At 42.7% G+C, this 16,021-nt stretch overlaps 1 protein-coding gene across 1 annotated transcript; it reads right to left on the reverse strand.

Annotated features, from left to right (window-relative positions):
- Positions 1–1,230: 1,230 nt before the first annotated feature.
- On the reverse strand, positions 1,231–14,744 carry ppp1r14aa (protein phosphatase 1, regulatory (inhibitor) subunit 14Aa). The gene is made up of 4 exons (XM_061740679.1): positions 14,501–14,744; positions 4,867–4,947; positions 4,422–4,454; positions 1,231–2,013 (listed from the first exon to the last, which is right to left on the reverse strand). Exons 1-4 carry the CDS (start codon positions 14,705–14,707, stop codon positions 1,837–1,839), a joined length of 498 nt encoding a protein of 165 aa, XP_061596663.1. The 5' UTR covers positions 14,708–14,744; the 3' UTR covers positions 1,231–1,836.
- Between the last annotated feature and the right edge of the window lie 1,277 nt (positions 14,745–16,021).

Consider the following 16,021-nt stretch of genomic DNA (forward strand, 5'->3'; position numbering starts at 1 on the left):
ACTTCAACCCCTAACCCCCAAAACCAAAACCCCCCAAACCCTAACCCTAACCTCCAACCCTAACCCCCAAACCCTAACCCCTAACCTCCAACCCTAACCCTAACCCTAACCCCTAACCTCCAACCCTAACCCTAACCTCCAACCCTAACCCCTAACCCCTAACCTCCAACCCTAACCCCTAACCCCTAACCTCCAACCCTAACCCCTAACCCCTAACCTCCAACCCTAACCCCTAACCCTAACCCCCAAAACCAAAACCCCCCAAACCCTAACCCTAACCTCCAACCCTAACCCCTAACCCTAACCCCCAAAACCAAAACCCCCCAAACCCCCAAACCCTAACCCTAACCTCCAACCCTAACCCCCAAAACCAAAAACCCCCAAACCTTAACCCTAATCCTAACCCCTAACCCCTAACCAAAATTTCTACTTTATTCACAACATTTCGACTTTTTTCTCGAAGTGCACAATAATTCAAATCTTGGCCCTGCTACTCTTCCGTAGGATTTCCCCATCAGAAGGAACAGGAAACTGTTGTCTGTTCTTTTCTCAAGGAATCTTGGTCTTTTGAGTCCAGGAAGTTCTTCTAAACACGGAGAAACCAAGACCAGGAGGAGACTAATCACTTCATAAATGTAATGAAGGATATGAACATTTCTGCATTTGTAGACGGTAGAAAGTACCGGGATAGAAGATTTACAAGAAGGAGAGAGAAAAGTTGAAGCAGAATTTGTTTTGGATTTGGATCCAGGAAGAAGAAGCAGAAATGACGGTAATTGCGTCATCACGTTCTCTGTGCGTCGCTGGTTTGATCCAGATATCCTGAATGATTAATCACCATGGATACAGGGATAACCCTGTTACCATGGATACAGGGATAACCCTGTTAGCTCAGCATGGAAACACATTATTCCCAATGTTTCAGTAACCAGAATATTGACCTGAACCCCAATCTTTACTGATGGAAACGTAGTCAGTGAGTCTTGTAACCAGGATGAGGATGAAAGGCAAAAACTTGAGACAAGATAGAATTAAGGTATTGATTATGATAAGTAAGATAATAGTTTATTTCTCATTCTTTTACCTAATTTGAGGTTTTTAATGAAGGGACTATTTGAAACTGAACTCAATCACCAAACCCTTAGCAAGTAAGCAGATCTCTCTTACACTGTATTGAATCCTGCATTGATACTTGCTTTTGTCATAACCATAAAAACAACACAGCGCAAATAAATATATGCCATTTATTTTAAAGAAAAAAACGTCAACGAAAAATAAACCAACTTGTGAGGTGTGGAGGTCAGCGTCAGTAGTGTCAGTTATAGTACCACTAGTACCAGTTATAGTACCAGTTATAGTACCAGGTACCATAGGTGTTGAGATCAGTAGTGTCAGTGTGTGAATGTGGAAAATGTGTGGTGTGTTGTTAAGAAAAATAGAATGAAAACCAAGCAAATGACTGTCAGGGAAGAGAGAGAACACTGAAGTACTGTAGTACTGTAATACTGTAGTACTGTAACACTGTATTACTGGACTACTGTAGTACTGGAACCAGGTGTTCCAAATCAGCCCAATCAGCTCATCTCACATCAGACTCCTCAAAGACAAAACAGAGAGAAAAACTAGACAGAGTCGTCACATCGTCCAACATAACGAGTGCTGATCGGTCCAACAGTTGGTGTGTGTTTGTTGTGTGTTGGGGGTTTCATGGTGGATGTGTGTTGGGGGTTTCATGGTGGATGGGGGTCATCAGAGGGTCTGGTTCCGGTTCTGGGTCATCAGAGGGTTTGGTGCTGGTTCTGGGTCATCAGAGGGTCTGGTTCTGGTTCTGGGTCATCAGAGGGTCTGGTGCTGGTGCTGGTTCTGGTTCTGGACCGGGTGGCGGGGGGTACTGAAGTGGTACGGCTCGTGGCGGTGGTGGGTGCAGATCACCGGGTGTTCGATGCCTTCGCTCTGCAGGTCGTCCTGTTTCTGGACTCCGTCCAGTCTGGAGACCAGATCCTGGATAAAGGTCTGAGGAAGAAACAAGGACAAGAATGAAGGGATGAAGGTCTGAGGAGGAAACAGGGACATGGATGAAGGGATGAAGGTCTGAGGAGGAAACAGGGACAAGAATGAAGGCAGGTGGAAGCAGCAGCGGGATGACCGGGGATGGGGGGGGACCGGGACCGCAGGCCAGAACGCAGCTCCCGAGGCTCCGGCCTGCAAACATGCACAAAAGAGAAAAAAGGGGGGCCGGCACAAGAAACTACAGGAACGATGGACAAAAATGATAGCTATGAGATATTTATAATAAATAAAAATGGAAACGGAGAAGAGAGGAAGGGAGAAGGAGAGGAGAAGAAGGGTGAGAGGCACCGCCCAGCGGATCATGTCGGTGCCCCCCTGCAGCATAAGCCTATAGCAGCATATCTACCACCAAGCTATATTTGAGACTAACTATTATAGTCTTGTTCTATAGCTGCAACTATGACTACTGACTCTAACACACTAGAGTTTACACTACCTAGAGATTTACCAACACCAGCTAGAGGTTTACTAAACACTAACTATAGGCTTTACTAAACAGAAAGGTTTTAAGTTTAGTTTTAAAGGTGGAGGTGGTGTCAGCCTCCTTAACCCAGATTGGAAGTTGGTTCCATAGTAATGGTGCCTGATAGCAGAACGCCCGCCCTCCAAATCTACATTTAGATACTAGGAACTACGAGTAAACCTGCACCCTGGGAGCGGAGAGCTCTGCCAGGAACATAAGGCACTATCAGGTCTTGTAAATACTGCGGAGCTAAGACGTTTTGGGCTTTATATGCAAGTAATAAAATTTTAAATTGGATTCTGAATTTTACAGGTAGCCAATGGAGCGACGCTAACACTGGAGAGACGTGGTCTCTCCTGCTGATTCCTGTCAGTACTCGTGCTGCTGCATTCTGGATCAGCTGGAGCCTATTCAGCAAATTACTTGGACATCCTGCTAACAACACATTACAGTAATCTAGTCTAGAAGATACAAACGCATAAACTAGTTTTTCTGCATCACTCTGCGAGAGGATTTTCCTCATTTTTGCAATATTACGGAGATGGAAAAAGGCTATTTTACAAACCTGATTAACATATGGTTTAAACGACAAATCCTGATCGAAAATAACACCAAGGTTTCTCACAGTTGCACTGGAAGCCATCGCAACACCATCTAATCCCTTCCTAAAATGCTCTGGACCAAGAATGATAACCTCTGTTTTATCTGAATTTAGAAGCAAGACATTTCTGGACATCCAGTCCTTGATGTCCCTCAGACATGCCTGAAGTTTAACTAAAGGTTCTGTTTCATCCGGCTTCATAGACAAATAGAGCTGCGTATCATCAGCATAACAATGAAAGTGTATGCCGTGATTCTGGATTATACTTCCCAACGGCTGCATGTATAAACTGAAAAGCTTGTACAGTTGGTGGCTACTGTTGGTGGCTACCATTGGTGGCTACCGTTAGTGGCTACCGTTGGTGGCTACCATTGGTGGCTACCGTCAGTGGCTACCGTTAGTGGCTACCGTTGGTGGCTACCGTCGGTGGCTACCACCCTCCCCCTGCCCCAGCGTCTCTGCGGGTCCTGGGAGGACAGTGTGCCAGAGAAAGACTCATTGTTTGTGTTGGACAGAAGATGAGCAGCAGCACAGAGAGCCGTTGTTCCTTACAGGAATGAAAGATTCTGTAGTTCCATTTCGTGTACGTGAGTAAGAGAGAGAGAAAGAGAACAGGAAAGGGAAAGAGAAAGAAAAAGAGATAGAGAGAGGGAGTCAACATGATCAGGACTTTCTCACATAAACAGAGCTAGCTAGCAGGAGCCGTCACCACAAACGTTCAGGGGAACCAGGAGAGATTCTGGACTACAAGTACTACAAGTACTAGGAACTTTCTTTCTAACTTGTAGTTAGACTTGGGAACTATCTTTGATGTTTTTCCAACGACACAGAGGAAGTTCTAAAGAAGTTCCATCAGAGACAGAAACTACTCAGAAAGATCAAATCCTCTGGAGTCAACAAAGACGTTTATCTATCTATCTATCTATCTATCTATCTATCTATCTATCTATCTATCTATCTATCTATCTATCTATCTATCTATCTATCTATCTATCTATCTATCTATCTATCTATCTATCTATCTATCTATCTATCTATCTATCTATCTATCTATCTATCTATCTATCTATCTATCTATCTATCTATCTATCGTACAGAAACCCCAGAGAACTAAGTGGACTCTAAAAACACACGTATTTTAAACGTTGAAAATCTGTTATGTGCAATCGTGTGTTTGTTAGTTTGTCCTTTTAAATTGCCCCTCTGGGATAAATAAAGTGATTTGAATTGAATTGAATTGAGACTTGTCCATAAGCAGTTCCTGGTCATTAAAGATTAAAAACATACCTTTGTGTTTTTATGGCATCTTTGAAGAAGCTCCTGTTTAAAACAGAGAAAGATTGTAATCAGAGATTCATGATGATATTAAGTCATTAAAGGAACAAGAACACGTTAGATCAGTCAACATGAGGATCGATAACTCGTCCTACTCTTATTTAGTTATTTCAGTGTATCGTTATACCATTGCTGTCTATTGTTCTCTATTATATTGTAGTATTATAGTAAAGTAATGATAATGTAATACATTATAATTACTTCTATTATTGCATACATACATAGTAGCAACTAAATGCTGGTGTTTGTTTATTTATATATATATATATATATATATATATATATATATATATATATATATATATATATATGTATATATATATATTTGTATTCTGTTTTTTTACTCTTTTTTTATCATGAATGTCCAAAATAAACATCTTCAAATGAAATCCTGTACCTGTAACTTCTGGACTCGCTGCTCGTTGTTCGGCAAATCAATCAGGTCATCAATATTCACCTCCTCCGGCATGTCGCTCTCCTAACACACACACACACACACACACACACACACACACGCACACGCACACGCACACGCACACGCACACGCACACACACACACACACACACACACACACACACACACACGCACACGCACACGCACACGCACACGCACACACACACACACACACACACACACACACACACACACACACACGTGCATAAATGTTCTGCTTATCATCATCATCATGTAAATATTCAACTTTAGTTCATGTCGTTTAAACAAGACTGTTTATTTCCACTCTTCTATTTCATGACTTATGTCTTGCCCCGTGAGTCAGAGAGAAGTGATTTAATCTGCTGCACGTTGAACATTTATCTGACAATAAAGCGCTCTGATGTATAAATCGTATTAAATTACTTTTCCAGATGAAACACGACGACATTCTGACATCGTAGTTAAAAACACACGACACGTTTGCTGGAGAGCAAACCAGTATTCACGTGTACATGGACCCAGTACACACACACACACACACACACACACATATATATATATATATATATATATATATATATATATATATATATATATATATATATATATATATATATATATATATATACACCACCCCCCCCCCGTGTATCTCCACTCACTCCGCTCCGTGACTTCAGCTCCATGTTTTGGCTCCAACACTGAACCAGTGATAATATTTACAAAGACCAGTTTCTCTGAACAAACAGTCATTGTACGAGAAGAAAGAACAGTCACCCCATCCAACCACCGCTCTATTTATCTATCTATCTATCCCTCCATCCACTGCTCTATTCATCTATCTATCTATCTGTCTATCCTGTAGCAGGGCGAGTGCTACGGGGCCCGACCGACAGGATAGAGAGGACACAGAGTTTAGTGCAGAACCCTTTTATTCGCCAGAAGCAAACACCCACACGTGCACAAGCACACCAGCCGACATCAACAGCAGCTTCTCCCAGTCCTCCTTGCAGCTTCTCAGTCTCTCCCTTATAAGGCTGGCAGGGTGGAGAGGCTGACGGGCCACACCTGTGTCCCGTCAGCCTGAGTGGCTGCAGCTCCTCCACCCTGCCACAGCTCCCCGATTCTAAACCTGTTCCCTGGATACGATCACGTATCGTCCTGGTGGCTTTAAACTTTACTAGGCTGTAAATCAGCAACAATGTAGAACGTTATCAGTGACTACGTTTCCTGCATCAATAAGGCTTTTATAACCGGAATATTAGCAATAACCCGGAATATTAGCTATAACCCGGTTACACGGCCATGTAAACACCAATAACCCCTTTGAATAACCGGAATTTGCTCATATTCAGGTTTTCAAAAACCCCCAAATGACCCCTGGGTTACTCCTTTTAAAACCCGAATATTTGGTCGTGTTTAGTCTAACGGGTTTTTCCCGTCAAAAGGAACAGGAATCTGTTTTCTACATGTTCTTTTCACCAGGAATCCTGGTCTTTTGAGTCCAGGAAGTTCTTCTAAACACGGAGAAACCAAGACCAGGAGGAGACTAATCACTTCATAAATGGAATGAAGGATATGAACATTTCTGCATTTGTAGACGGTAGAAAGTACCGGGATAGAAGATTTACAAGAAGGAGAGAGAAAAGTTGAAGCAGCATTTGTTTTGGATTTGGATACAGGAAGAAGAAGTGGAAATGACGGTAATTGCGTCATGACGTTCTCCGTGCGTCGCTGGTTTGATCCACATACCGCCATAATTCAAAATATCAATCACTATATGGTTCGGCAATACATCCAAACATAAACTACACAGACACATACATCCAAACATAAACTACACAGACACAAACATCCAAACATAAACTACACAGACACATACATCCAAACATAAACTACACAGACACATACATCCAAACATACACTACACAGACACATACATCCAAATATAAACTACACAGACAGATACATCCAAACATAAACTACACAGACACATACATCCAAACATAAACTACACAGACAGATACATCCAAACATAAACTACACAGACACATACATCCAAACATAAACTACACAGACACATACATCCAAACATAAACTACACAGACAGATACATCCAAACATACACTACACAGACACATACATCCAAATATAAACTACACAGACAGATACATCCAAACATAAACTACACAGACACATACATCCAAACATAAACTACACAGACACATACATCCAAACATAAACTACACAGATAGATACATCCAAACATACACTACACAGACATACATCCAAACATAAACTACACAGACACAGACACTACACAGACAGATACAACCAAACATAAACTACACAGACACATACATCCAAACATAAACTACACAGACAGATACATCCAAACATACACTACACAGACACATACATCCAAACATACACTATACAGACAGATACATCCAAACATACACTACACAGACAGATACATCCAAACATACACTACACAGACACATACATCCAAACATACACTATACAGACAGATACATCCAGACATAAACTACACAGACACATACATCCAAACATACACTATACAGACAGATACATCCAGACATAAACTACACAGACACATACATCCAAACATACACTACACAGACAGATACATCCAAACATACACTACACAGACACATACATCCAAATATAAACTACACAGACAGATACATCCAAACATAAACTACACAGACACATACATCCAAACATAAACTACACAGACAGATACATCCAAACATAAACTACACAGACACATACATCCAAACATAAACTACACAGACACATACATCCAAACATAAACTACACAGACAGATACATCCAAACATACACTACACAGACACATACATCCAAATATAAACTACACAGACAGATACATCCAAACATAAACTACACAGACACATACATCCAAACATAAACTACACAGACACATACATCCAAACATAAACTACACAGATAGATACATCCAAACATACACTACACAGACATACATCCAAACATAAACTACACAGACACAGACACTACACAGACAGATACAACCAAACATAAACTACACAGACACATACATCCAAACATAAACTACACAGACAGATACATCCAAACATACACTACACAGACACATACATCCAAACATACACTATACAGACAGATACATCCAAACATACACTACACAGACAGATACATCCAAACATACACTACACAGACACATACATCCAAACATACACTATACAGACAGATACATCCAGACATAAACTACACAGACACATACATCCAAACATACACTATACAGACAGATACATCCAGACATAAACTACACAGACACATACATCCAAACATACACTACACAGACAGATACATCCAAACATACACTACACAGACACATACACTACACAGACAGATACATCCATACATAAACTACACAGACACATACATCCAAACAGACGGAGACACTTATTTACTAATTATAGACCCATTTCACTGCTCCCACAATTCTCCAAGATATTGGAAAAATTATTTGTGCTTAGACTTGACAACTACATTGAAAAATACAATCTTCTGTGTGATCAACAATTTGGCTTCAGAACTAACAGATCAACTTCAATGGCAGTGATGAGTTTAGTAGAGCAGGTCTCTACAGCCATTGACAACAACAAACTTACTGCAGCTGTGTTCATTGACCTCAGTAAAGCATTTGATACTGTTGATCATGAATTGTTGATGAAGAAATTGGAGAAATATGGAATCAGAGGGACTGCGTACCAGTGGTTAAAAAGCTACCTTGCAGACCGTTACCAATATGTACAAATTAGGGAAACCAAATCAGCTTTTTTGAAAATAAAATGTCCCTCAGTCCCTCAAGTCCCTCAAGGGTCGGTTCTGGGGCCCAAACTTTTCATACTATATATTAATGACATTGTTAATGTATCAAGGTTCTTTAAATGCGTCCTATTTGCAGATGACACTAGTTTGCTTTGCCATGGTACAAATCTGGAGCAGCTCCTGAGAACAGTGGAAGGGGAGATGGATTTTATGAAAAAGTGGTTTGACACCAATAAACTTTCCCTAAATTTAAGCAAGACCAAACTTTTAATATTTGGAAACCGAAAGATCAATGAAGAAATTTCTATCAAAATCAACAATATTCCCATTGAAAGAGTAACAGAATACAAATTCCTTGGAACACTCATTGACCATAAATTAAAATGGAAATCACACATTAATTATGTCAAAAAGAAAATGTCTAGAACTATTGCAATTATAAATAAATCAAAAGAATTTTTAAATTCAAAGTCACTCAACCTTTTGTATTGTTCCCTTGTAGTTCCATACATGTCTCACTGTGTGGAGATGTGGGGAAACACATACAAGACCCATCTAAAACCCATTTTTGTATTACAGAAACGAATAATACGTATAATAAAGAAAAAAACGTTCCATGAGCCAACCAACGCTCTTTTTATAAATTTAAATACTCTCAAATTCTGGGATATAGTTAAGTTGCAAACTTTATTGGTCCCATTCAAAGCTCACAACAATCTCCTTCCATGCAGCATCCAGGAGCTGTTCCAAATCCAGGAGAACAAATATCAACTGAGAAATGCTGGTTCATTCAAAAACCAAAAGGCAAGAACAAAGTCAAAAGAACATTGTATTTCAGTAAATGGTGTAAAACTATGGAATTGTTGCGAAAAGGACTTAAGAATGTGTAGTTCAATCCATACCTTCAAAAGAATGTTTAAAATTAAGACTATCAACGGGTATAAAAAAATACTGTAACAAACTGTACGGATATATTCTAATTCATTGACATCAAATTTCATAGTGGTTTCATAGTATTATTACTGGGCTTTTGTTTGCTTCTTCGCATCCACCAATATATGATAGTGTAACAGATGTATTATTGTTGTGCGTGCGTGTGTGCGTGCGTGCGTGCGTGCGTGCGTGCGTGCGTGCGTGCGTGCGTGCGTGCGTGCGTGCGTGCGTGCGTGCTTGCGTGCGTGCGTGCGTGCGTGCGTGCGTGCGTGCGTGCGTGCGTGCGTGCGTGCGTGCGTGCGTGCGTGCGTGCGTGCGTGCGTGCGTGCGTGCGTGCGTGCGTGTGTGTATTGATTGTATGATAATAGGGTAGGCATCACAAGCTCATGCTTCAGCCTACACCTTTTTTGGTCACATCTTTTGAGCCATCTCTTTAGTTCCTCCCTGGTTTTGCTGTTTTCCCCATGTGTGCTGTATGATGATGATGGTTGCACCGATGTAACATTGTTTTTTGTTTTTTGGATGACCAAAATAAACAATAAAAGAAAGAAAGAAAGAAAGAAAGAAACATACACTAGACAGACTGATACATCCAAACATAAACTACACAGACAGATACATCCAAACATACACTACACAGACACATACATCCAAACATACACTACACAGACAGATACATCCAAACATACACTACACAGACTGGACAGGATAATTAAAAGGGCTTCAAAAATCCCTAAACATGAACAACTCTGGACTCCCTCTACAAACACCACACCATCACACGGGCAGCTAAAATAACTGCTAACTATCTGTTTAAGCCATTCACACCCTGCTAACTATCTGTTTAAGCCCCTCACACCCTGCTAACTATCTGTTTAAGCCCCTCAAACCTGCTAACTATCTGTTTAAGCCCCTCACACCCTGCTAACTATCTGTTTAAGCCCTCACACCTGCTAACTATCTGTTTAACCCCCTCACACCCTGCTAACTATCTGTTTAAGCCCTCACACCTGCTAACTATCTGTTTAACCCCCTCACACCCTGCTAACTATCTATTTAACCCCTCACACCCTGCTAACTATCTGTTTAAGCCCCTCACACCCTGCTAGCTTTCTGTCTAAGCCCCTCACACCCTGCTAACTATCTGTTTAACCCCCTCACACCTGCTAACTATCTGTTTAAACCCCTCACACCCTGCTAACTATCTGTTTAAACCCCTCACACCTGCTAACTATCTGTTTAAGCCCCTCACTCCCTGCTAGCTTTCTGTCTAAGCCCCTCACACCCTGCTAACTATCTGTTTAAGCCCCTCACTCCCTGCTAGCTTTCTATCTAAGCCCCTCACACCCTGCTAACTATCTGTTTAAGCGTCACATCCTGCTAACTATCTGTTTAAGCCCCTCACACCCTGCTAACTATCTGTTTAACCCCTCACACCTGCTAACTATCTTTTTAAGCGCCTCCGCTCCCAGAGGAGGATTATTTATAAGTCACTGGCTAAAAGGAACAAGAGATACGACTCTTTCTTTCCCTCGGCTGTATGACTACTTAACGCTTAATTCCTTGTCCTGTTTCGGTGGTCTTGTCTGATGTGCTGTTGTGTTCCTTGTCCAGTTTTGTCTTTTTCCTCTTGAAAATGTTCTGTCTTTTGTACTGCTGTGGTGTTTTGTTGCAGCTTCCACCTGCACCGTGACGCTAATTCCACCGGCCGAGCCGTGTGGTAATAAAAGGAAGTTTAGTTGAAGTTGAGTTGATATCCCAAATGATTCCAATCACATGTATACATGGTTAGGGTTAGGGTTAGGGTTAGGGTTAGGGTTGGGGTTAGGGTTAGGGTTAGGGTTGGGGTTAGGGTTAGGGTTAGAGTTGGGGTTAGGGTTAGGGTTAGGGTTAGGGTTGGGGTTAGGGTTAGGGTTGGGGTTAGGGTTAGGGTTAGGGTTAGGCTCACGCATGGAAACACATTATTCCCAATGTTTCAGGAACCGGAATATTGACCGTAACACCAATTTTGTCTGCATGGAAAAGTAGTCAGTGAGTCTCCCTGTTGCTCGTAAATCAACTCCCTGAAGGCTGGGACTTTCATTCACAGGCACAACACTGCCCATCCCTCATCCATCCCTCATCCATCCATCCATCCATCCATCCATCCATCCATCCATCCATCCATCCATCCATCCATCCATCCATCCATCCATCCACCAGCTCCACCACTTCATAAACTCTGAACTTGGGTCTGATTTAATGAAACAAAGGTGTCTTTCGTTTAACAAAAGCAGCCGGTAAAACTTCCCCAGTGACGGTTAGATAAACGTTTCAGTCGTAAAGAGCCTGCTGATGTCACGGATTTCCCTGCAAGGCCATGTTTACGTCCTGGTCTCCTCGTCCCTCCCATCAGATACCTCACAGTCAGATTGTTTATCTCCTCCGGGGACCAGAGACGCCCCCCCCCCATTTCCTCTTCCTCTGTCATCCTTCCCTCTCCCTCCATCCTTCCCCCTCCCTCCATCAGGCTGTCCATGTAAGGACAGAAACCCCGACCAGCCGGGAGGGAAGCAGCCGCCAGCGTCTCGTAGCCGCCAGCGTCTCGTAGCCGCCAGCGTCTCGGACTAAGAACGCCTGACCTTCTAAGGAGAACGAGGCGGCGGCGGCGCCGCCTCCCTCGACACCTTAAACCTGAACCCAGACGCCTGGAGGCCTGGAGTCTGGGTTCAGGTTCCCCTCCGTCCCAGAACATTCAGACTAAAAACCTCTCTGTTTATACAGGGAATGTTCATGATGTCACAGATGCAACTTCACGGCAGGTTTCCCCACTGAGTGAATAAAGACTGAGTGAATAAAGACTGAGTGTCAGAAAGACTGAGTGAAGGACTGAGTGTAAGAAAGACTGAAGCCTGGATTATGGTTCTGTGCTACACCAATGCCGAGCCTACACCATCGCTGTGATGCCGTCGCCGTGACGCCGTCGCCGTGACGCCGTTGCCATGATGCCGCCGTGAACCTTCGTTCTTCTCCGTCTCTCCATTTCTCCGCGGTGCAAAACCCCCCAGAGCGCTGGTTGATACTTTGTTTAGCTTCCGGCTTTTCCGGTCACAGTGAATCAAAGAGATAAGGACAACTATTGTGGAAAAAAACAAAACAAAAAAATCACACACACACGAAGAAAAGAGGTTGAAAGTTCACGACTGCTTCACGAACCGGAACCGGAAATGCGTTGCCAGCAAGCGAACCAATCACAGCCCTCTCGGTCTGCGTTTGGTCTGCGACCTCTCGACGCGTAGCTACAATTCTTGGAAGGTGCACGTCTTGTCTGCGGCGCACACTCGTCGTGGATTTAAGGCAGAACCAGAATCCAGGCTTTAGTAGCAGAAAGACTGAGTGTCAGAAAGACTGAGAGTCAGAAAGACTGAGTGTCAGAAAGACTGAGTGTCAGAAAGACTGAGTGAATAAAGACTGAGTGTCAGAAAGACTGAGTGAATAAAGACTGAGTGTCAGAAAGACTGAGTGAATAAAGACTGAGTGTCAGAAAGACTGAGTGAATAAAGACTGAGTGGCAGAAAGACTGAGTGTCAGCGTAAACTTTCAGTTTGAGCAACTGGAAAACATCTAAAAAGGGAAAGAGCTGTTGTGCGATCGACTGTACTCATAGATTTAGCAAGAAATCGGAGTTATCGTTTTACAGACTGCCGAAAAATACGCTTAAGAGAGACAAATGGATCGCTGTAATTCACAGAAACAACTGGATTCCAGGACAGAAACGTGGATTTGTGGTTCCTATTTTGTATCAGGTAATGTTGGATTTTTGGGTAGCTAACGTTAAACGGTCAAATCATAAAGTCCGGTGTTTTCATCACTCTAATTTCTACAACAAATCCTGCCTTGAAGTCGGACCAAGCGTCAAGACTTTTGTATCTTCAAGCTTTGCTTCGTGTATTTCCCCGGCGTAGAAATTAAGTCCATATAAATGTCAGGAAACTGGATTGGTGTCCAAATATTAATGTCCATGGACCACTGGTTTGATTGATTGATTGATTGATATATTGATTGAATGATTGAACGAACGATTGAACGGATGGACGGACGGACGGACGGACGGACGGACGAACGAACGAACGAACGAACGAACGATTGATTAGCGGTTCTTGGGGTAACTGTACGGGTCACTATCAAGTCCAACTGACACTAATTTAAGCCCAGAATCTGCTGTTATCCCGACTAACACAGACCCTCTATACCAGAGAACACCTGACCTGGAACAGGAAGTCCAGGTCTTGATTGGACCCACCTGACCCTGGAACAGGTCTTGATTGGACCCACCTGACCCTGGAACAGGTCCTGACCCTGGAACAGGTCTTGATTGGACCCACCTGACCCTGGAACAGGTCCTGACCCTGGAACAGGTCTTGATTGGACCCACCTGACCCTGGAACAGGTCCTGACCCTGGAACAGGTCTTGCTTGGACCCACCTGACCCTGGAACAGGTCCTGACCCTGGATAGGGTCTTGATTGGACCCACCTGACCCTCGAACAGGTCTTGATTGGACCCACCTGACCCTGGAACAGGTCCTGACCCTGGAACAGGTCTTGCTTGGACCCACCTGACCCTCGAACAGGTCTTGATTGGACCCACCTGACCCTGGAACAGGTCCTGACCCTGGAACAGGTCTTGCTTGGACCCACCTGACCCTGGAACAGGTCCTGACCCTGGAACAGGTCTTGCTTGGACCCACCTGACCCTGGAACAGGTCTTGATTGGACCCACCTGACCCTGGAACAGGTCCTGACCCTGGAACAGGTCTTGCTTGGACCCACCTGACCCTGGAACAGGACGTCCAGGCCGTCGTCGATCCACTTCTCCACGTCCAGCCTCTTCTGCAGCTCCTTGCGGTTGTACTTGACCGTGACCCGGGCGTGTCTCTTGGGGGCGTTGGACCCGTCCTGGTCCTGGTCCTGGTCCTGGTCCTGGTCCTGGACCTGGACCGGGTCCCCAAGGGTTGTCCTCGTCCCGTCTGCTGCCATCTCTGCTGAGCTGCTGCGACTGAACTGAGACTGTTCTGAGGCCCGGAGGGGAAAGAGGGAGGAACAGAGGGAGGGAGGGAGAGAGGAACAGAGGGAGGGAGGGAGAGAGGGAGGAAGAGAGGGAGGGAGGGAGGGAGGGAGAGGGTGAGAGAGAGAGAGAGAGAGAGAGAGGAGGCTGGGCTTTGTCCTCGGGGACGGCTCATTGGAAACCTCCCTCTCTTCCTTTCTCTCTCTCTCTCTCTCTTTCTCTCTTTCTCTCTCCCTCCCTCCCTCTCTCTCTCTCTCTCTGTCTCTGACTTTCTGTGTCTCTTTGTCTCTCTTTCTTTTGCTTTCTCTCTGTTGCGGCTTCTCTTTCCAAACGTTTGTGAGCCGCTGAAGCGGGTCAACACAGTCAAAAGCAAAAGACGACGCGGATCCAGCGTCACTTCCAAGTTGATGCCATTTAATAAGAATTCAGCAGATGATACTGTTACAAGAAGTATCCATGAAAAGACGAAAAGCATCTTGGTATAATTTCTGCGATTTCTGCGATCTTCTGCCCTCTTCCCTTCAGCTGCAGGTTCATTATTCACTAATTAAATCATTAATCACTAATTAAATCACTGCAGACGCTCTGACACAATAAATGCTGGTAACACTTTACAATAAGGGTCCCTTAATTAACGTTAGTTAATGCATTATTAAGCATTAATTAACAGTTTAGTAATAGTTAAAAAACCATTAGTATGTATTACTTAACATTAATTAGCATATTAGTTAATGCATAAATAAACAGTTAGTTAATGCATTATTAAGCATTAATTAACAGTTTAATAATAGTTAAATAACCATTATTATGTATTACTTAACATTAATTAGCATATTAGTTAATGCATTAATAAACAGTTAGTTAATGCATTAGTAAGCATTAATTAACAGTTTAATAATAGTTAAATAACCATTATTATGTATTACTTAACATTAATTAGCATATTAGTTAATGCATTAATAAACAGTTAATTAATGCCTACTGCTCAGAGTTAATTAATACATTAGTAAGCATTAATAAACGTTACATGATGTAATTATTTATCCTTATTTATGCATTACTTAGTATAAAGTAATACATTAGTTAATACATAAGTAAAACGTTAATAATGTCCCTAGTAATCATTTACTAATGTTGTGTATATTTGGAGTGAATATGCATTAAGTAACAGCTACCTAATACATCTACTAATCATTCGCTAATGGTGTACATGTTTACTGGATGGGCATTATTAAACAACTATTTAGAGTCTTAAGTAATCATTTCCTAATGGTGCTGTGTATGTT

The sequence above is a fragment of the Cololabis saira genome, chromosome 14 (assembly GCF_033807715.1).
Source record: "Cololabis saira isolate AMF1-May2022 chromosome 14, fColSai1.1, whole genome shotgun sequence".
NCBI classification, from domain to species: domain Eukaryota; kingdom Metazoa; phylum Chordata; class Actinopteri; order Beloniformes; family Belonidae; genus Cololabis; species Cololabis saira.

Excerpts from the sequence above, each read along its gene's own strand:
- ppp1r14aa (XM_061740679.1), bottom strand. The coding sequence starts at position 14,707 with ATGGCAGCAGACGGGACGAGGACAACCCTTGGGGACCCGGTCCAGGTC. Across the intron at positions 4,455-4,866 it reads AGCGAGTCCAGAAGTTACAG|GAGCTTCTTCAAAGATGCCA; the intron begins GTACAGGATTTC and ends TGTTTTAAACAG. Across the intron at positions 2,014-4,421 it reads GATGCCATAAAAACACAAAG|ACCTTTATCCAGGATCTGGT; the intron begins GTATGTTTTTAA and ends TTTCTTCCTCAG.